Source organism: Colossoma macropomum, unplaced genomic scaffold, assembly GCF_904425465.1.
Source record: "Colossoma macropomum unplaced genomic scaffold, Colossoma_macropomum, whole genome shotgun sequence".
NCBI lineage: Eukaryota > Metazoa > Chordata > Actinopteri > Characiformes > Serrasalmidae > Colossoma > Colossoma macropomum.
This window is the reverse complement of record NW_023494803.1, coordinates 29,679,315-29,702,425: the sequence shown is the minus strand read 5'-3', so window position 1 is coordinate 29,702,425 and position 23,111 is coordinate 29,679,315. Positions and strand designations below refer to the sequence as shown.

At 37.9% G+C, this 23,111-nt stretch overlaps 1 protein-coding gene across 2 annotated transcripts in view; it reads left to right on the top strand.

Annotated features, from left to right (window-relative positions):
- Positions 1–23,111, top strand: part of LOC118823834 (kelch-like protein 29) — a 126,000-nt gene that overhangs the window by 60,023 nt on the left and 42,866 nt on the right. For both annotated transcript variants that reach the window (XM_036593675.1, XM_036593674.1), the window contains exons 7-8: positions 4,715–4,911; positions 11,492–11,751. In XM_036593675.1, coding sequence (XP_036449568.1) covers positions 4,715–4,911; positions 11,492–11,751 — 457 coding nt within the window. The remainder of the gene's footprint in view (positions 1–4,714; positions 4,912–11,491; positions 11,752–23,111) is intronic.

Below are 23,111 nucleotides of genomic sequence, written 5' to 3'. Positions count from 1 at the left end.
TATCCACTGCATATGTAGCATATCGCTGCTGTATCTCCATTTTTGTTGTTTTTTGGTTTTTGGCATAATTTGAAAATACCTGTCGCCCTTTAGATTGTGTGTACATTTCATGATGAACGGACCAAAAGAAACAGCCCAAAATGACTTGGAAAAAATTCTGGTCCCATTGACTTACATTAAAAGTAAAGTATGTGTTTTCCTTCTCCTGTAAAGTTACCATTTTGGAGATACAAGGTTTTTGTCCGACAACAGCGATATGGTTGATTATTTATACACTTTTCTCTGTATTTAAGCTGTAAAAAAGTCAAAAGTCAGATCAGCTTCAAGTTTTATATCAACCTTCTGCATAGATAAGATAATCCTTTATTAGTCCCACAGTGGGAAATTTCACAGTGCTACAGCAGCAAAGGGATAGCAAGGCACTCAAGAAAAGAAGTAACAAGAAGAGAACAAATGTTAATTACTTAACAAGGTTAATAGCTTTTATAGTCAAAAAAATTCTGCGTAACTTAGTTTAGTCAAAAGTTTACTTAAAAAAAGAAAGCACAATTTTAGTAATACATCTTAGGTGAAGTAAACATTACAAAACAACTTATTTAAAAAAAAGTTCAACGTATTTTTAAAAAAAAAAGAACAGTGAAAGTTGAAATTGCTTGCATTTCTTGTTGGATCTTTACTAAGCCCTTCAACCAATTTACTAATTCTTTTATTTTTCCCAAAAAAATGTTAAACTCTGCAAATGAATTGAAATTGTGAACTAAAATGTTGCAGAATATGGCATATTTAAGTTTGTTCTCTGTAGCAGGTGTGTTAACTTATGTTTACTTAGAAAATCAGCGATGTTATTTCAGACTTTTGCATGCGACTGCATATATATTCCATGAAGTCTGAAATCTGGCCTAAGCTCTTTCTATTCTGTCACTAGATGATGTTCAGAGGTTGATTTCTATACTGTCATTAACTCATGATTGGCTATTGTTCTCTGTTTTCAAATGAGGCTTTTGCGATGCTGGCAGCAAATGTATAATCCGCAAAGCTAAGCGAATCCATTGAGGACATCTCATCATGTATTCACAAGAAAACGTTGACATGCCATTTTGCATCTGACGGAGTCTTCGACTGAGCAAAAAGTCAGACACTAGACACAGTTTCTGCTTGATTATGTGCTTGTTCCCACTCAAGTCATGTATCTCCAAAGATTGTCTTAACTATTTTGATCTTTTTGAAGATGTTCCATTTCAAGCATATCAAATTTGAACAAAATATTGATCTTTTTGTGAACGATGCATGCAACGGGCTGCAATCACCATTTGGTATCAGAGGACCTGCAGGCCTAAGAGAGGCGTATCAGGCCTTGCTTTGAAAAGAGAGCTGGTCATTCATTGTCTGCTCGTCCATCATTTATTGCGCGTAAATGGAGCATGTTTATCTAATCATCTGTAAAGAGCACCTGCTGCGTTTGTCCTGCTCAGAGAAAAGCTGTATTAAAAAGCAAATCACCTCTTTAGCAAATCAGCCGTACAATATGCAGATACAATCTATTTAGAGTCTGTTTTGTGATAAAGCGATAAAGATATGAGAGGTAGCCCTGCATAAAAAAAATCACATTCCTCCAGAGATCCCGTATCATTTATTTTTTTTTTTCGTTGTTGTGCTTTTTTAATGAATATTTACTCTGTGCCTCTGGCAGTCCATCCATCATGAGCTCTGGCTTGATTCTCACTATAAGGAAATAATCAGAGTATATGAGGAGAAGTCGGAGGTTACAACACAGAGTGAATATAGTTACTTCTACACTCCACTCTAGCATAATAGGTCTTTATGCATGTTGCCTGTCTCTCCTTTCATGAAAATACATAAGCACACATGCTTTATTCATGCAGCTATAGTAGGATGTTCCCTCACGTTGCAGAAACATCAAGTATAAATAAGCAAAGCATGCATATTTTCGGGTTTCACACCAGATTAAATGACCCCTTTTTCAATTAAGGGAACAGTGGAATGGTTAACCAGCTACTACACACTGTTTCTGCTTCTTTCACTTGTGAAAAATGGGAATTGTTTTGCAATTACCATTCAGTCTCCCCAGTAACCTGACTGTGATTCCTCTGCTTTGACAGTCCGATAATGATTATGCTTATAGTCAGTGCAGGAGAAGAATGGTACATTTCCAGATCCATATATTTGAGAGCCAAATTATTGTTTGCGCTGCTAAAAAGAACAAAACTGTTTTCCAAACATGCAGTGTTTATAGAGCGGCTGCGTTCATTAAGCCATCAATTCATATTCCGCTAAGCGATTGACTGATCGTACAAAGGAGTCTGCTGACTTTTACTAATTTGATTTCTTTTTCCGTTCTTTCTTTCTCTCACGCACATCCTCACACCTCACTCGACTTGTCGGTTGCTTCTGCAGTTTCTTTTGTACTGTTTCTACTCCTGCACTTACAGCTGACAGCTATAAACTGCATTTGTTTTTTTTTTCTTCTTTTTTTCTTTTTTTCTTTTCAGGAGTAACATTCTTGATTTTCCAGCCACTTCCAGTGATTTACCCTCACCTCATACTGTACCTTTGGCTTTTTCCCCCAAGTCAGGCTTATATGACAACTAATACATCAGTTCGTACGCAGGCCGTGCTCGACTTTGTTTTGGCAGCAGCTGAAAGCTTTTGAGACTTAAGCCCAGGTCCCAGTCATGGAATGGTCCCTCCACACATGAAGGATGGCTGCTGGCTCCCTGTGGCAGGACTGACTCTCCACCCCTCTCCTTCCCTGCTCTCATCACTCTCCATCTGTCTGACTGTCTGTCTACCCTCATGCAAGATTTGTCTGTCTAACTGTCTGTCCATCCGTCTTCATATATATGCAATGAAAATAAATGCATTTGTTAACCATGCATGGAAATGCTAGACCTCAGACCACAGGCAGTGGCACATCAGTTGTGTTCGACTTGCAAGCATCTACACTGATTTTCAGGCCAATGCAAACATCCACAGTGATTTATGTTTTGTACTCACTAGAAAAATAAAGGTGCCAATAAGATTCTTTAGAGCGATGCATTAGAAAAACCACCTTTGGTTCCCATTTGCTTTCCACCAAATGAGTTCAACTGATGCTTCTTTAAATGAATGCTCCAGCATTTGCAACTTGTCTCTATCTGCCACATGTCTAGCGTATAGTTGATTACAATGGGCAATAATTTAGACACAATTACATGTATTTAGACTGTGAAAAGTCAGGCCAGCTTGAAAGTTCCAGTCAAGCTTCTGCACAGCTTTTATTTTTTCAACTTGGTTTAGACTTTTTTAAGTACTTCTTAAGTTAGGTTAACAAAACATTACCCCTTATAAGCTGAAACTGCTTACATTTCGTTTGTGAGATTTTACTCAGCTCCTCCCCCAATTTAGTCATTGCTAATAGGTTAAAAGTTGGGGTCTACCTTCACTTCGACTCCTGCCCATGGCAGGTCTGGGTGGCATCGCTGGGACTTGAAGTCATGACCTCTTGATGATTAGGAAGGTAGATAGTTGCGCCAGCGAGGAACCACAAAGTTGTTGAAATTCCTGTGTCCAAAAATAATGAAAAGGTGAATTAACTGTGTTTCAAATAGTTCTTCATGCATCTTTTAATTGAGTCTTTCTTTACTTTCATGCCCTCAGAGTGGCATGAATGTTTATAGATTATGAGTTCCAATCCCAGTAATGCCTCAGCCCTCCCAACACTCATTATTTTCTGAGTAAGCTCAACTTAAACTGTAAACTTAGATGTTGTACCAAAAATTCTAAGTTAGGAGAACTTTTGACTTGTGAAGAAGGTCGACTTCAAATTTTGAGTGGAACTGACATTTTTACAGTGTAGTAAAAGAACCTATTAACTCCAAACTCACTTCCCGTTAGCTTCATTTATAAGTGTTTTTTGAGTTGACAGGTGCCTGTAGCATTAATGAAAGAGCAGATAAAGATGAAGTGAAAAAATGCCGGAGCATTCCTTTAAACCTTCCATCGAAAGCTTCTTTAGGGAACGAAAGGTGGTTCTTCTATCACATTGCTCCAAAGAACCCATTTGTCACTTTTATTTTTAAGAATGTATGTGTTTGCAAAGAAAGAATATGGGAAGTAAGTGCAAACGAAAAGGCATTACAGCGATTTTCATGTCATTGCCAAGTGTGTCTGCACCAGATATGTAGCTGGCATTATGGTTTTTGTTAGCCACATGGCCTTTCATTAGCGTGTCACCATTGTGAGCTTTTTTGTTTCAAGAGGCTGTTTTGGAGGAGCTCTGTCTCACAGCACGCACCCAGATAATGGAAGGTTATAGTTTTAGACCTTCACCTGGAATCCATGAACACTTCTCCCCCAAACAGTGGATCTCAGGCTTGCAGAGCCTTCGCCTGCCACTCAGCTCTAACGAGATGTACTTATACCTATGGGCTTTTCCTAAACGAGCTGCTGCTCGATTAGCCTGGCCATCCAGCCTGCACTTCCCATATGCCTGTACATATATATGTATTATGCATGAAGATGCATAATGACCAATTCAGGTTTTCCCCTCAAGCTCTGCCACACTTCTCAGAGACAAGCTCACACTTTTCACTGAAAACTCTCAAGAGTTTATATTTCCAAAAAATAGGTCATTTAGAATCTGACTGCATGGCAGCTTTTAATCATTGCTCCCCTAACTCATCCTCTCTAACACTGTCCCATCTGCTGTCTCCAGGTTGGCCGGAGAGAACAGGAATGGTGAAAAGATGAAGATGACTATGAACAACATCAGCGCTGAGGTTCTGGAGCTGCTGCTGGAGTTTGTCTACACCGGCTCCCTCATCATAGACTCAGCCAACGCCAAAACTCTGCTGGAGGCAGCCAACAAGTTCCAGTTCAACACCTTCTGCAAAGTCTGCGTGTCTTTCCTGGGTAAGCAGCCACCGGGGCCAGTGTATCATGAGGTTTAATGTCATCTTCATGGGCATTGTGTGGGACATGCTCAGTAAATGCTCTTCTTCACACATGAACACATAAGAACTTAAGTGTCAAAGGGCCGTTTCAGCCTAAAACCACAGTTTAATATGTAATTTTTGTGTTATGCAGTGTTCTGTAGCTCATCATTGTGTCTCTCAAGCTCTATAGTGTCAACTAATCATGGCTGCTAGCCAAGCCACTAATCTGTAAGCTTATAAATACAAACAAGCTATCATTAATGTAGTCCTTTCTTATCAAACAAAACTGTACAGAAAACAGTGATTGTGTCTTTGTTCAGCAATAAATGGACACCTTTTTACTTTTACTAAAAAGGAAGCCAAATTGAGGTACGTTATCCAAATAGCTACCTTGCTAGCTTTAGCTTTTATCTTGTCGTTCGCCTCATCTGACATGTCACATATGTCATTCAAACAAAACCAAGACCAAGTAAACAAACCTGCACTTTTCCTACCAATCCACATATGCATTGCTTGTCACTGTATATTCCGTTTGAGAAATCCTCCAACGTGGAGTTTCTGCTGTTTTGCCATATTTTCCTTTCAAAAAATGGTGTGCGACTCAACAGGCTGTTGGGATTTTCTTTTCATTTCTACCTCACAGCAAAGTAGAGCCTCGTCTTCAACTAGAATAACCACACCCACCAACCTCCCCTTTATCCCTGCCTCTGCGTTTTCCAACGGGATTCCATAGCAAACACTGTTTCAGACATAAACAAGAATAAAAGTGCTGTCATTGGATGCCAGGTTCACAGTGATTCATGTTTTTAACCCCTAAATTGTACAGGCAAGTACACACCTGGTTTCAGTTTAAAGCTGGTTTTGTTTAACCTGAAAGAAGTAGCATTACTGAGAAAGAAAAAAAAGGAAACACACCAAAATATGGTGCGCATGCGCCACTGCAAGTCGCCCTGTAAAGCATGAAGTAATCATTTTAAGGTCTGAAGTACCAGAATGGATTTGGCGGGTGTTTTTGGACCACATCACACGTCCTTACATATGAATGTCACATGCACAGGCTGAAAAAGAAAGTACAACTTAATGTTTAGGTCTCAAATGCAAAATCAACATTAGACTGCGGAAGATATGATGACAGTGATAGATAATTCTTTCAAATCCTCAGAAGTCACATCCTTCACCTAGTTTTGACTGTTATTTTCAAATACTCTTTCAACACACTTGGAAAGGTTAGATTTATTCACATGTGGGGGTCTGAAGCACAGCTTATGTTACAAAATGTTATTTTGCACCTTGCGTGCAATTGCATAGTTTCACCAGAGATGTCTCCAGATACCCCAAATCCTATATGGTGTTGCTTTAACTGATAATATGTTGTGCCCTCTGGATAAATGTTTGCATCCCATTTGGGATATAAAACATCAGTTCTTGGCTAAACTCCTGACAAATAATGCAATGCCTAAGATAAGCACATGTTTATTTCATGTCTCTGATGGGTCTATATCGGACAGTTAACACTGAATTCCTGTGTGTTTGCTAAGTCAGCAAGATGGCATCATCAATAAACCATCATACACTCACAAAGTGAAACTGGGCTAAGAACATGAATGTAAACCCTTACCATCTGGAAAAATCCGGCTGCATCCTGGTCGGTGACTGGCCCTCCACAGCAGTCTCTTCATTTTCTCCAACTCCAGTTTAAACATAAGACCACCCTACAGCATCACGCAGCATCCAAAAATGCACAGAGCGTGACCAAAAAAGCAGACACTCCCCGTCGACTCGCAGTACTCTGCGACTAATTCCAAGCACTGTTCAGCTTCTCAGCATTTTTTGCCATTACTACAGTAATTTAAAGCCATATCAAGACCACAGAAGGCCACAGTAGATAGCATGTGACTTGAAATTTAGACAGAGAAGGGGTCAGTCTTGCCTCTGCTAATGTTACTAGCCTAGTCTTATCGTATCTTTCATTTCGAAAACAGCAAGGTGGTGAAGAGGTAGTAAACTGATCCCAAGCATGATACATGGTGTTTAAAGTTAATTTCATTAAATTTTAACAAGTGTAAAAATAAACTTGAACTTGTTGTGCGTTCCATAGCATCACTCTGCTACACGATGCTATACAATCTGACAATGCTGTGGTCTGCTGCAGCCATTTTTGAACTATACACAGCAGCACAATGACAGCCAGAGAGTCTTCTAATTTAAAAATAGAAAATGTTTCTTCACTGATGAAACAATTCTAGGTCAAAACACACTATACAAAAGCCCCGACTCATCACAGATGTCTTTTAAAGAGCACAAGTAAGTATATTAAACTTAAAAAAGACTAAATTAGTCTCCTTTAAAGAATCCATTTTCTCTGTTGTAATGATGATTTAAAGACAGTTACTACAGTTGTATGGCTGCAGTAAGATATTTGGCTTCCTAGCAATAATGTTAGTGATCTGCCTTCCTTCCACATTCTTTAAACCAAAAAAATCTCACTCTAGGGACTACTGCAGCACCACTGTAGGATGTGAGTAGGCCTATACACAGCAGATGTAGCGATGATTACATTTTTCATTTTTCCCAGAGTGTCCCTTTAAGGGCAGATCATATATTTGAGTCATTCCACCAGTTTTTCAAATCACATTAAACCCTTAAGCTGTTAGAAACCTTTAGAAGTCTAGAAGTCTACTGTTGTCTTACTATGTTATTCAAATGTACAGTCACATTCAGAAGTTTGAATACCTACAGTCAAATGACATCTTTTGTTACGTGATTTCTTTTAAATGAAACAATTAACACATCTTCTACAGGTAAAAAACTCACATGACATTTTGTCTGCACAATGTCTATTTATTTGCTGAATAAAACTAAAATATCAAGTGTGCCATAACTTTTGCACAGGCCACATTTTATGTTTTGTTTCCCAGTATTAAAATCAGCAAATAGGCAGGAATCATGCATTAAAATGTGCAGAAGTGGGTTTTCTATAGTGGACATGTTATTTTCACTTAGAAAATCAATGAAACGTCATTTGACCAGAGCTATCAAACTTATATATGCATATGACTGTAAATGAGTAGTTAGTTGCACATTGAATTTACATTCTATATTGACTGCTCTGAGTCTGCACGGTTTTCCTGTAGTCTTCCTGTATGTCAAGATGTAGCAAAAACATGTTTAAATATGTGCATTACAAACATCTAAACAGTTTTTTTTCTTTCTACAAAACAAGACTGTACATACAACAATAACTGTTCACATTCAAATCATGATAAAATAGTTCCCTTTTTCTTTTCAAACACAAATGTAGGACCAACAGAAAGTATAAAATCCCCAATTTAAACATAAATTCTCTGCTTCTTTCAATAAGCCATAAGTTATTAGAATTAAATTAATATTGAATTACACGAGGCACAGCAATAACTGTGTGTTCTAAGGGTTAAGCTTAATCCATCGATTTTTCTAAATTTCTGCATTAGTCAGTGGTTGAGATGTAAGCAAATGGTTGATCATAGAGAAACCTACCATCTTGGATTTCTTTACAGTGGTGCTGGTAGGAACCACATGTTTATGATGCAAATATAGCCGTTTTATTTACTATCCAAAAAGATCAGTGAATCTACATATGTCTTCTGAGTTTTTTATAGTGTATTTTATATGTTGATAATGATGAAATGGTGTTAAATCTCAAAAAATAAGTTTTCTTTGGGGACTATTTTACCTTACAGTGCCCTGCATGTGACTCACGTTTCTCAAGAACTGAGAATTTTACATCAAACTCCATGAATGGCTACATCTTAACCATTTAATTATGCAGACATTTTGAGAAATTGAAATTCCCTTTTAAGACTAATTATTCATTGGCTATCATGAATCGTTTGATAACTTTTATGAAACTAATATGTAAGTTTTGCATGTGTTATGAAAGTAAGGCATTGAAATGTGCCCTTACATGCAGGTCTTTAGAGTTTAAGAGGTTAAAAACATGTGGAAATTCAGAGTTGTTGTACTGCACTCATTGGTTATGCACCGTAGAATTCTTGCTGTTCTGCTTACAGTGGCAAAAAAGGTCTCATTCTTCGTATAGAGTACTTGTGATGTAGTGTTAATGAACACAGTGATTTCTAACCTATTGATTTCTGCTGCCCAGTGAGGAATGGTCTGTCAGGGATCAGGAAGCAAGCAGCAAAACTATCAGGGCACATTCATATATAATTTCCTGATATAAGACTCACTGTAATATCCAGTGTGGTCGACAGCTTTAAAAATGAAGATATGGACTCATAAATGTCCTTGTATATCTGACGTTTTTAAGCGCTTTGAGGAATTGTAATGGACCTTCCGAGTAAATCAGTGAATTGAATCTTCATCAGCCGCTGCTGCCGCCCCGCTCTCCTCTGAGACCGCCTTTCTCTCTCTGTGCCACACTCTCTTGACTGCTGATTGACAGGTGTGCACAGCACTGTCTGCTGTGGACTGAAGCGAGTTATTAGTACACTGGTTCATCAGTATGGTTATCATAACTGCTTTCACACTGGTTGGAAATGGATCTCTAGGCATTCCTAATAAAGTCCCACCGGGGCTGCTCGTATTAAATCCTGAAGAAGTAATTGCTAGTAACATGACCGCTTGTTGATATGGAATATGCTAGGCAGACGTCGCTCTCCGAGACAAACAGTACGGATCGGAACCATACATATTTTACCGTGGGTTCCTGTCAAACAGCATTGGCAGCCGTGGCAAGCATATCACTCGACTGGATTCTGTCTGTGGCGCTTTTTATGCATGACTGCTATACTGAAATATTGAAAGTGTTGTTCCCTTTGAATGCATAATGTCTCACTGTCTTGCCATGTGGGTTTTTCCTCGCCGCACATAAATTCCATCTTAGCAGTTATTTAGTGGCTCTTTTGTCCTTGTTTTAAATAATGCCCTTTTTGATTTAGGGGGTGATGAGAGAGTGGGACACCGTATTTGAATCGTTAGCCTGGCTTGCCACGTTTGAACACTCAAAAATCTGGATGGTGATAGGCGCTTTGACAGCTCAGGTTTGTTTTTTTCTTCCTCCAGTGCCTCTGTCATTGTCTCCCGCTGGGATATGGCACTTAATAATCCATGAATACCTCAATTGGTATGAAATGACATTCACTCCTGTAGGAATTCACTGCAGAAGTGCAGCAATATGCCTTCAGTATATATTCCAGTTCAATATGGAAAAGCCAAGTGTAAAAATAACCGCATTTGCCAGCGTGCTACATAGAATAGACGATAACACGTCTAACGCGCATGGAAAGTGTACTTTCAGAAAGTACACTTACTTTCATTTTTTGTATGAAACTTTATTTGCAGGGTCTCATGGTAACTTTGAAAGTTGTTGGTGTTGGGGTTCTTTGTTGGATTACTTCTTGCACTGCTTGAGCTTCATAACATTATTAACCCTTTAATGCTCAGGCAAGTAAGCTATTTCTGCCTCTTGGTCTGCTGTTCTTCCTTAATAATGCGATTTCTCAATGCTGCTGTGGTTTATTTATTTTTTGTTGTTTTTATGCTGAAAGCTGTTTAGAGCTAATGATCTTTGTGATGAAGGCTTGTGCTCTTAATTCAGTCTTTTGTTGTTGATGTTTATGAAGCACATGGACTATTCATGTGATATTACTATCTTCTAGGCCGCTTATCCTACTGGGTCGCTGGGGGAGAGGGAGCCTATCCCAGCAGTTATTGGGCAGAAGGCATATATATATACAATTAATTATCATAAAATTATCATAATTAGTGACTTTAAATTATCAACATATTATTTGTCACATGCACAGCTATATATATATATATATACATATATATACTATAATATATATATATATATATATATATACATACAATATGTGTGTGTGTGTGTGTGTCATAACTGAACTCATCATTGAAACCTTGTATCATTTTGAAGGTACAAAGTTTTGTACTAACAGCAACAAAAGGAGACTTTACAGAGGTTTTTTTCTGGTTCAGTCTAGTTCATATGTTCATTTGGTTTGCCTATCAGTCATCTCAGTAATAGTTTGACAGCCACTCTTGTGTGAGCACAAAGAGATTTCAGTTTACACCTGAGAAGTGTGATCAGTGGGCTGCTTCTGTTTGCTTTGCTCCTCAGATCTTTGCATATGCACTGCTTGCAGTGAGCAGTCCTGGAGGCCGTGTATGTCACGGCTTTGCTGTAGGCAGAACAGGCTAAAGAGTCATTGTGTTGACCTTTTGTGCTGTGGAAAAGGTCCGTGCCTGTCTGCGCTAATCAAAGGCCCGGGTGAGCCGCCTGCGTCCGTGTCCAATCGATTCCTGCTCTCAGTTCTTTTTCCTGCCAGCTGCTTGAGATATTACACTCGCCTGTTCCACAGCAACACACCCGCAGAAATTTAATCCGGCAAACACCATCCCCAAAGCCGTGTATCATAAATGCTTTTCCAGATTTTTTTCCCCTCAACCTTAGAAGGTTCAAACGCTCGTTTGTGTGTTTGTATTTGTGTGTGTGCACGCTCGCCTGAATGCATGAACATCTGTGTGTTGATCTCACGCAGAGAAACAGTTGACGGCCAGTAACTGCCTGGGGGTGCTGGCCATGGCCGAGGCTATGCAGTGCACGGAGCTCCACAACATGGCCAAAGCCTTCGCCCTGCAAAACTTCCCAGAGGTGGCCAGTCAGGAAGAAATCCTTAACATCTCCAAAGAGGACTTCATCAGCTACCTGTCCAACGACAGCCTCAACACTAAAGCCGAAGAGCTGGTCTATGAGACGGTCATCAAGTGGATCAAGAAGGACCCCTGTAAACGGGTACAGGTAAGAGATCCAGCCTTATATTTTCAGTGTTGAACAATATATATCTCAAATTTACTGGAAATCTCAAATTAAATTCAGAATCATTTTAAGAGTCAGATGCATATACTAAGGATTGGTGGTTTTGGTGGAATTGGAGCATTCATAAATGGACAGTATTCTCCCCCTCGTCCTAGCCTTAACCCTGCTCCAAATCCTAACCCCAACCCCACCACTGTTTAAAATCAACAGATAGTTTGTTAACAATTTGAACATCTGTAGGTAATCTATAGGGGATTATAGTGGACTATCCAGTTAAATTGAGACTAAACAATGAATAAACAACATAGACCAGGTGGAATCGAGGTAGACAGATGTAAAAATCTGCCACTTACCAAAAATAAATGGGTGACTCATGCACAAGCATGTCACCCGTTTAGTATTATGAAGTTTGTCCACATGGAGGACCTATTAGCACTAAAGTTGCCCTTGTGTTTGTGATGTAAAGAGAAGAAACAGCCATGAACCCACACCAGAAGGATCTCACAAGACCATATAAACTAATGATATCATAGAAATTAGGTCTAAGCTGCAGCAGGCCATGTTTTTTTGTAATATAATAAAATAAATATAATACGTTTATAAGATAATATAATACGTTTATTATTTTTTAGATATCTCCCAGATCTAGTGGAAAGAAGGTGTTTTGTTATTAATGATAGATATTTGTGAATGTGTGAAAATTTGACTGGTGTTTTTTTAAAAGGGAAAAAAAAATATAAATAAAATCACAAGGCAAGTGGCCACCAGAGAGGTGCCAAAAAAGGTTTTTGGGAATGCTGCCATATAGAAAATGTTTTGGTTCCCTACAAAAACTTTTTAATAGATTAATAGAATATTTTATTTTTGTAAAAGAGATGTGAGAGTGTGAAGTGCCTCTTTAAAGAATCTCCACATAATGTCAAAGTCTTTGCCAACTTTACCAACTTGAATGTACAATTCTATTTTTCTCCTAGAATTGTACATTCAACTCAGGGACCACTGAGGAAACTATTTTTAAGAATGTTTATAAAATACCCACAGTATGGATATATAATATATACACAGCGTGACTTGTCAAAAAAAGACATGCTGACGTGGGTCGCTTCGCTTTTTATGACTCTTTCCAGAAACCTCTACTGTCCTCCCACCCGTCTCTCCCACTTCACTTTGCTCAGCTCCAGTTTCCAGATCCCTTTTCTCTTCCACCTCAGCATGTTCTCCTTTTCACTCCAAACTCCAAATGCAAGCCAATTACCTGTCTAGACATAGTTTATGGATTTTTCATCATATTGCGATTTTGGGGAAGTGATGAAATCACAGAACAAAAAAACACCAAACTTCTCTATCATTGCTGGTAAACATTGTTGAATGCTGCATTGTAAGAGCAGGACTGTGTATTGTGATTGGCTGGTTGTGATGGCGGTGCTGAAAGTGTGGTGGGGGTGGTGATATGATATGAGTCCAGAATTTCTTAACGAGCAGGTGAAAAAGATTGACCTAAATACCTCGTGGGTGATTGTGGTGTTTTGAATCCTACACAGTTTTAATTCTTCATTTATTTTAGACATTTATATATTTATATATTTATTTATTTTATACATTTATATTAGTATAAAAATCAAAGAGCACCCTTCATTTATTTAATTTGAAGTCAAAACAGGCATTAAGTGCATTTTTCAGGAGATATTTCTGTGGAGATTGGGTGTAAGATAATCCATTTGCGTTAGGAAGGAGAAAGTCATAGGAAAACAAGAAAAAAGTAGGATTTTCCAAAACTGGAGCTCCAAAATTAATTAAAAGATACAGAGAAAATGTGACTCCTAAAACCTGTGCATGACTTGGTAAACAACCAAAACTGTCACCATCAGACAAACAGTAGTTAAAGCCTTCATCTTTGAGAGAGAAGTAGAAAATGCACACAACTTCTAAGACCGAACTTTGAAGATGTGGAAAAATATCCCTGGATTTCTTTGAAAAACTGAAACCAAGTCTCCTGAAAAGAATGGGAGATGTAGTAAAGGCAAAGAATGAACACATCAAGTACTAAAAACATGATAATATATTTAGTTGTTGAGGCTTCTGTGTAATTTCCTGTTAAATATGTTTTCGGCTTTATTTGTTGACATTGATCCATGAAATACTTGTACCTGTTTTGAATGGAAATAAAATAAAGAGGGTGGTCTCTAATTTTGCATAATACTGTATATGTATCTAACCAGGCACCCCACTTCACCTCAGATCACTGAAAATATAAAATATTGGTGTAAAATTAGAATAAAAGTAGTTCCTGTCATTCATGTGTTCTCCAACCAGTGATTATCAGAAGTGCGAGATTAAATCACTGTTCTGCTGAGCGAGTGATCACTTTGAGGTAATGTCACATAGACTGTTCAAAATTACAGCTTTTTTTCTTCCTAAGAAAAAAAGCTGTTAAAATCTGAGAACATTTCCCAAAACCTCTCGTAATGTTGGTGATGAAAGATTCAGGGTGCCATGCTTGTGGGATTTGAATAGATTACTGCAATAGCAATGCATTTAGTGTGCTTTACATGCTCTATTTCTGCAGTGTTAAGTCTGGGAATAGCTCGTTGATTACATGGTATAATCTGTGAGCGAGAAGGAGGAGTGACTGAGGAAACGGCGTGAATCAGAGTAAATCTGGGCATTAAACAGCGAGGGCCGATCAAGGCCCAGCTGGCCATCACAGCTTTACGTCCCAGCAATCAGCAAGTCATGCTCCAGATAGGCTGATGGAGCCGCTTCAGCAAAAAAGATCCACGAAATCACAGATTCCGGTTAAAGGCACAGAAAGCTATCAGCCTTAACTGCAGGCACAGTCTCACTGGTACCCTTTAAAAAAAATGCAGTGATTTCTGTTTTTTTTTCACTGGTTGCTAGAAAGTTTGTGAACTCTTTGGAATTATCTGATTTCTGCATAAATTAATCATAATATATAAGCACATTCTTATTTAACGTACAACACACTTTACATTATTCAACAAATGGTTAAAAATAAAGGCTGTTGGAAAAATTGTATAACCTTGCAGGGTAATTCCTGAAAAATCAAAGAAATCCACAATTTTTATTTTTTGTTCATCACAAGAATTTTGTTTCAAGAACAGTATGGTCCAATCAATAAGGCTTTCAGGGTTCAGAAAAACATTCCAATGAAAGTCTTAAGGCTGGAATTGGTTGCTCCTGGATTTTAAAAAGCTTTATTTTTGGGCCATATAAGATTACAAATGAAAATTCAGGACCTTTTCTACACTCCCTGAGAGTGGGTACCCTACAAAGATCAGTACAACAGCACACTTTAGAATCCTCAAATAACTGACAAAGAACCCTAAGGTGACAGCTAAGGATCTCCTGCACTTGATTAAAAAAAACACTGATAAAGAGTGGTGTTCATGGGGTATTACCACAGAGGAAATCACCACCGTCCAACAAAAGTTGAACTTGGCCTATTGGTAGATGTGCACAGCATTATGTTTGGAAGAAACAAAACCATGCATGCTGACATCAGAACTTCAGCCCAACTGTGAAGCATGGTGGAGGGAGTATAATGGTGTAGTGCTGCTTTGCTGACTGTGGTCTAGTATGATTTTTAGAAGAATGCTTGAAAAATTACATAATACTTTTGATTCTTTATCATTTATCTTAAACCATTTAGATAGATAGATAGATAGATAGATAGATAGATAGATAGATAGATAGATAGATAGGTGGGTAGGTAGGTAGATAGATTTTTCAATATGACTGGGGTGAAGATTACAGTTTAAGAGCCATTCATACAGGAATGCAGATGATTATAAAGGGTTCACAGACCTTTTTTCTCACAACTTTATTTTATAATTTACCGGACAGGACAAATTCCAAGCATTCTGTAGTGCGAAAAGGGTCAGTTTTGGTTCTTTGTTTTAACTTGTCATCCACACAGTACATTTTAGGTTGAATTAAAGTATGACTGAATGTTTTTTAGATAGTACTGGAAACTGTAAGTGTTTATATCACTTGTGTTTGCTCCTGAATGGAAAACACATGACAGCCGATCGAGTACACTGTTTGGAGTGCACTGAGCATTGCTGCGAAACTAGATCAGATGGCTTGAAAAGGATGCAATAGAGATTGATGCAGTGACCTGATGTTTATTTGGCCTAAGATGGCCTCTGCTGAGCAACAGTCTGGAGAAGAAATCAATCTGAATCCAGGTGAAAATGAGCTCCGCTACTTCACCCTCCTCCCATGAGACTTAGTCTATGAAATCGCAAATCCAGCATAACACTGAGACAGAACTCAAAGAAAAGACTCCTGTTTATTCACGCGTTCTCACAGTCTCTCCATCTCTACCTCTCTAAAGTTTGTTTTCGGATTTTTCTTACTTCTCTTGCTTTTACTCCCAATATCAAACAGTTTCCCTGTGATTTGGCAGACTCGTAAAATTCTCAGAATTTATTCTATGGTGTCTCTTGGGTGCTTTGTTTGATTTTACCAAATACTTATATTTACGTTGTGTGGATTCTAGAATGCTCCGTATGCATTACAACAAGAAGGTGCCAAGTAAGGGCTTTTTACTCAGATTTATATATATATATTTATATATATATATATATATATATAATAATAGGTTACTGGCAAAACGTCAGTACACGATCAATACACATTGTAAATGACTAAAGAGTTTACATGCAGTTTCTGCATTTATTCTGCATACTCCCTAAAGAGAAACACTCATATGGGGATATATTCTTCTTTTTAAATTATGTAATTAGTTAAATCTCAGTACCATCAGTGCCGTTATTTAGGTACTGAATTTGTTTCATTACGCTGACAGTGTAATGGTTGGTTGTTTATTGTATTGCCTTGTGTTGATTGTAGTTCTTTTGATTTGTCCCTTGTAAGCTGTTCTTTACTTTTGTGTAGCTTATGTGTGTGTAGATATGTGTGCGAATGTATGGCAGGATGAGTTTGCTGAATACACACTCCCATAATGCCCAGGCTCCAGGTGCACTAGGTTATTGTCTGTTTAGATTTATTACCTGTGTGACTTCTCACTCAGACGTCTTTGAGCTGTGACTTAGGAGAACTTTAGTTCTTGTTGACTTTCTGCTGTTTATTGTCGTCTCAGACAGCCTTGTTCAGACAGAACTCAAGGTGTACTTGGGGTGTATTTTGGTTTCCGGTGCCCCTTTACAAAACAAAAACCTCAGTGAGGGAGCTCTGTTTTGTCTGTTGTTGACACACGTTTGATGATTGTCTGTTTTAATTTAAAGAGCCATATCAAATAAAAAATATCCCTTGCATGTTTTAAAAAAACAAAAAATAATATTACATTTAATCTATTTGGAAGCCTTAATGATTTTTGTGTGTATTAAAAAATACATTTCTATGATTATTTATTTAATTTTAGCTAGTAAAATCATCATACTTGTATTATTAATTTAATTTCATTGTTAAGTTGAGGTTTTTGGTTACAGTCTTGAAAGTCTTGAAAATTGTACAGTCAGGATTTAGTTTTTCTGTGGTACATTTTGATATAGCCAGGCAAGCTCTCTCATTGGTTAGAACTTCAGGAGTTGAACTGAAGGCCTAACATATCAGATTAACTACTGACATAATGTTATTTTGTATAATTTTAACACTTATAAGCTTCAAATGTCCAGGTTTGACCTAAAATCGCCCAAAAATGTTAATGTGAATCACCATTAGCTTAGTCCTAACATGCTACTAGAACCCCACAGGAACACCAGCAGAAATAACATTATTGTAGAGATATTTTTTCTTCATTTTTGAGCAAGTTTTGGCATTTATAACCTCAACTGGAGGACTGTTAATTCTTATGGTTGCCATTGATGTAATAGTGTTAAAGCTTCTAAATATGCTGTTCACTCCCAAGTCTATATGGTGTATATATGGATGATTCTACTAAATTGGTTCAAAGTCAGAGTCAGAAACTCATTTCAGACTTTTAACTGACTTGGACTTTAGAATAAAATGTCATAATTATGTTTGTTTTATTAAAATAAATGATTGAACATTAGATTTTGTCACTATCAAAACAACCGTAACACTACCAAACTTTGCCTAATGTTTCAAAAGTGACAATTTTAGGTCATTTTGAGCAGAACTCAATAACGCTAGCCAATACATGACTAGCAAAACAGGTCTGAACGGTTCTACACACAAAATCATAAAAAAATTTCATTAAAACATGAAAGATTTACTTATTGTAGAAAAATGTGTGTTACAGTAGTGACAATTCTCAGTGTTCCAAACAGATTTTCAGGCTTTGGGATGCATTTACTTCAAAACAATGGGATGTAACTGCTCACCATGTGGCTATGAGGGACAGGGATGCAGCCTGACTTCCTGCTGTATTTAAAAATTCATTGTATTTAGGATGTCACAAAAAAACAACACATTTACATACAGCCTACAGCAGTTTAGCTCCACCCTTTCATTTAGAAGTTGAAAGCAGTGTTCTAGCCTGGACGGTTTCTTCAAGGCGCAACATAGGACCAATCAGAACAGAGGTCATTTACATATATCAGTCTTAAAAAGTGACAAAAGTAACCTAAAAGATTAAGGAAGGTTGGAAATTGTCATTTAAAAACAAATGGTGGCTGTTTTGGGACATAAAAATCAATGTCATAAATGGATTATTAAGTCTTCCAACCTTGAGAATTTGATTTGCAGCGTCTGCAGACATATTTATCCATTTCATTAGTTTAATGCTGATGCTGTAGCTATGATTGAGTGATGAAATAATGCTCTTGCTTGGATACATAGCATAAGTATATGCTGAATCATAGTGCAACTTGTATGAATTTGTGAATAAATTTTGTGAGATCCCAACATGTTTTATATATCTTTGGTTCGATTGCAGCTTGATGGTGAATTGTAGGTGACAGGCCGAAGCCGATTCTGCTCTAACATGCTGCCGGCCAGACGTATATCTTAATAATTGTCTGTTTTACTCTCTGACTGATAGCAGCCAGTGGCAGGAAATGAGCTTCCAGCTCCGTTAAAATGTAGAAAGGGCCACTCTTCCAAACCCAGTGGTCTCCAATTGTAGAGCAATGGCAGTCACTTAGCAGCTTTGTCATAGTGCACACTTTTTCAGAGTCATGTTTAAGAGTTATGGTGAACATCCTGCTCTCTGTCTGCTGCCACACTATTGATTCAGCTCTACCCCCTCCTCTCTGTGTAGCCACCATCCCCCTCTCCAGAGACACTCCACGCTAACCCCAAGCTCACTCTGGTTTACAACGAGATGCAATCAAGGAGCGCAGCAATCGAGCTTGTTTTAGAGGGTCATTTTTCACAGTGAAGCTCAAGCTGCTGCTGCTGTTTAATATGAATTCCCCATATCTGAGCTTGCAGGCGTTATTAGAGCGCTGACATTGCCCAGTGTGATGGCACTGTCTTCTCCGCTGTGCTTGAATACACATCTCCATTTATTCCATAGAGAGGAAAGTGTTCCGGGGACATGTTTAATCTGTCTTCTTTTCAGCACACCTGTGCACCCCATCAATCAAACTCGATGAGCTCCAGTGTCTAACTCCTCACATCCTGTACACTTCTAATGCCCACCCACCCATGCCTATCACTGTGTGTGTGAGCCCTTGCATGTGGGTGGTAGTTTTCATACAGTTTCAGGACAAAAATGTGTGTGTGTGTGTGTGTGTGTGTGTGAGTATATATATATATATATATTTAAGCAATAGAACACAAGAGGGAGTATGTTATCGCAAAATAACATCACGGCTGTGATTTGGTCGTAGATCATCACAGCCGTGATGTTATTCATGATAACACACAACCTTGAGTGTTCTATTGTTTTTGTACAAAATTTTTATAAATAAAGTAAGAAATTAATAAATTGGGCAATGAACGTGGCATTTAATATGTTTTAATGTGAGCAATTCCTTCTGCCAAAAAATTCCTTCAAAAGCTGCTTGTTGCTACGTCACAGTAATGAGCTCCGCTCACTCGCTGCACAGCCGGCAGTTCGTTCTCCAGCTCCTTACACAGACCAACTGACAGTTTGGGAATTTAGTGTAGCCTCATCTTCAGAATCTGACCAACTCGGCTCTGGGTCAAATGTGATCTTCAAAGTATCCATTTTCTGTTTGTGTGCAAAGTAAGAAGTAAAAACGTTCAAATAGCTTGAGTGTCTTCTATCAAAGTTGTTGCAATGGCATCTGGTGATGTTATGGCGAAATAACAGCACGGTTAGAATGCTTCTCAACCAATCAGCTTGCGTGGCCAGTACTAACTGTTGTATAAATATATACACACACAAATATATATATATGTATATATATATATATATATATATATATATATATATATATATATATATATTTATTTGTGTGTATATAATGTATAAAGTCAGAGACTACTCTATGTTTATTTAATTCCCAGTCAAAGTAGCCATGAAGTACAAGTCATTTTTCAGCACCAGAAAATTACATAAAAGCCCCAAAAACTCAATGTAGTTTTTCAGTATTTATCGAGTCCATTCTCCGCCTTTATTGCAACACCTTTTCAGGAGTCTTGCTTTCAGTTTTTCAAAGAAATCTGCTGTGGTATTTTTCCACACCTCCAAACTTCAGTCTTAGAAGATGGTTGCTGCTTTTGCTGCTTCTCACGATCAAAATAATCCCAAACACATTCAGTAATGTTGAGATCTGGACTCAGGAGTGATCAGACCATCATTTTGAGAACATCAGCAACTTTTTTTGTTTGATTGCCGAATGTTGTCTATTTTCTATTTCCTTTTCTTAATAACGGCTACTTGAGAGCTGCACATCTTTTCAGACTGATAGTGTTGAATTGTCTGCTCACAGTGAATAGATGGACAGAAGTACCAGCTTCATTTTCTCCTGAGCTCAACCCAAAATGGTATAGTAACTGATTACATGGCTTTTCTTGAGTTGATTCAACTTGAGGACACAAGAGTTCACCCAACTCAAACTTCTTAGTTGAGTCAAAAGTTCTCTGAATTTTTTAGTTCTGCATCTCCGTTAGGTAAGTGCTTGTAAATAAACTTGTTTTTTATACTCAGCTTCCCCACTAGCCAGAACTCTTTCCATCACACAATCCTGCTAAACATCTTTTCCTCTTGGGTACGTACTTATGGACAGCTGCAGCATTGCTGGGGTTCAGACTCACAACCTGTGATGGCTTAGTCCACTGCACCGTTTAGGAACACATGAAGTGACTCAAATTTTGGCATGGCATAGTCTCACGTCATGTAAATGTCTAACAATTCATCCCAACATCAGGAGATTGTGAGTTTGAATCCCAGCAATACAATAACTGTCCATATTTGGAAGCCCAAGTGGAAAATATGCCAGATGGGACTGTGTGATAGAAGGAGTGCCACACAAATTCAGTTTTGTTTATCTAACTGAGATGCAGACCTAGAAACAGCTGGGAGAATTTTTGACTCAGCTAAGACGTTTGAGTTGTGTGAACTCTGGTGTCCTCAAGTTGAATCAACTCAAGAAAAGCCATGTAATCAGTTACTACATCATTTTACGTTGAGCTGACTTCTCATTTTTTACAGTGTTCTGTTTATCTGATGGTGACAGTTTTGGTGGTCTACCAGGTTTTGCAAGGTTGTTAGAAGTCCCATTTTCTCTGTATCTCCAGTTTTGGAAACTCACTTTCCTCTTCCTTATGCAAGGGCATTATCACATATCTAATCTCCTCAGAAACATCTGAAAATAATTGACTTAATGACGGTTTAGATTGGAAATTAAATAAATGAGTGGTGTCTCTGACTTTTGCACAGTGCTGTATGTTGTGTGTATGTTGTGTGTGTGTGTGTGTGCGTGTGTGTGTGTGTGTGTGTGTGTGTGTGTGTGCGTGTGTGTGTGTGTGTGTGTGCACTACAGTCTTTTTTTCTTCTTCCGTTCTCGTAACCCTGCCCTGAGGCAGAAGAAAGCACATATAAGGAGAGCTCAGTGATTTTTCACTTTCCATTACTTTCACTTCACACAGATTTGTTTAGCAAGCAACGCCGGCCTCATGATTTATGGCTTAGGTAGATAAATTTTATATCTACAAGCTGTGGAATAAACATCACAAATTTGATTCTGGCTTGTTGTGTCTTGCCCTGGGGATTAAAATTTGTTATTTGACTTGAAGATAATAATGGGTACACAGTGAGCATGTCTGGCCATGAAATAAAATATTAGAGCAGATTATTGGACTGTCAGGAGAGCGTCTCTAAAAGAAAACACATGAGCTTCTCATTAAAGAGCTGGTTCATGGTTCTTCAGCTAACTGAAATAATTGGCCTTTCACTGATATTCTTGAGGCACACAGTGAGTCAGTCCGAGGCAACCTTCCCTTTAAATTTCTCTTTTAATGTCAAGTGAGCAGTAAAATATTAAATCAGTTAGACAGTATTTTATTGCTTAATGTAAATGCATTATTTGTTTGGTCATTCACACCTGGGTTGCTCAAACATTTTATCCGGGGGGGGGCTAAAGTGCAATGTTTGATGTGGGCTGAGAGCTAAAAATGTGAAACAGTATACAAATAAAGCTGGGAGGTTTCAATGGAGTTACATGATACATTTGAATGTTATGTTCTTAACCTATATTTTATTAATGAAGCGCTAAAAATACAGAATTTCATAAGTAATATGTACAGTCATAAGCAAATGTTTATGCGCCCCTGGTCAAATTACATCCATCCATCCATCATCTAAACCACTTATCCTTCTGGGTTGCGGTGTGGTCAAATTGTTCAGCTGATTTTCTTAATGAAAATAAGTTAACACATCTTCTACAAAAAACACTCTTCTGCATATTTTAATGCACATTTACTGTTTATTTTCTGAATTTAACGTATTGGGTGAAAAAAAATAAAACATACAATGTGATTTATGCAAAACTTTTAGGTTTAATTTTTTTCCCAAAATGTTAAAAAATAAATAGAAGTTAAGAAAAGGTCATATTTAAGTTTGCTTGAAGAGGGTTTGTTATTATTTTCACTGTTTTCACCAAGTCAGTCATACTCACAGGCCGACTTTTGAACAGCCCTGGATTAAACTGTTCTTAATAAATCTATTCATTCTCCCTCAGTGAATTTGCTTTATGGCATAGTATTTTCAAAATCTCTGCTGGCATGCCTTGAATTTACTAGAGAAAAAGTGCCCTTTTTATAAGTCCACAAATATACAGAAACAAAAAACAATATGATTACACCTTTGCAGAATAGCTGGCAAAGCTGCTTTGCTGGCAGATTGGATCCAATTTGTCCCACTTATTCAACCGCAGAGATAGAAATGAAGTTCATTCAATGAATAAAAGAGAATCTGGCAAGTA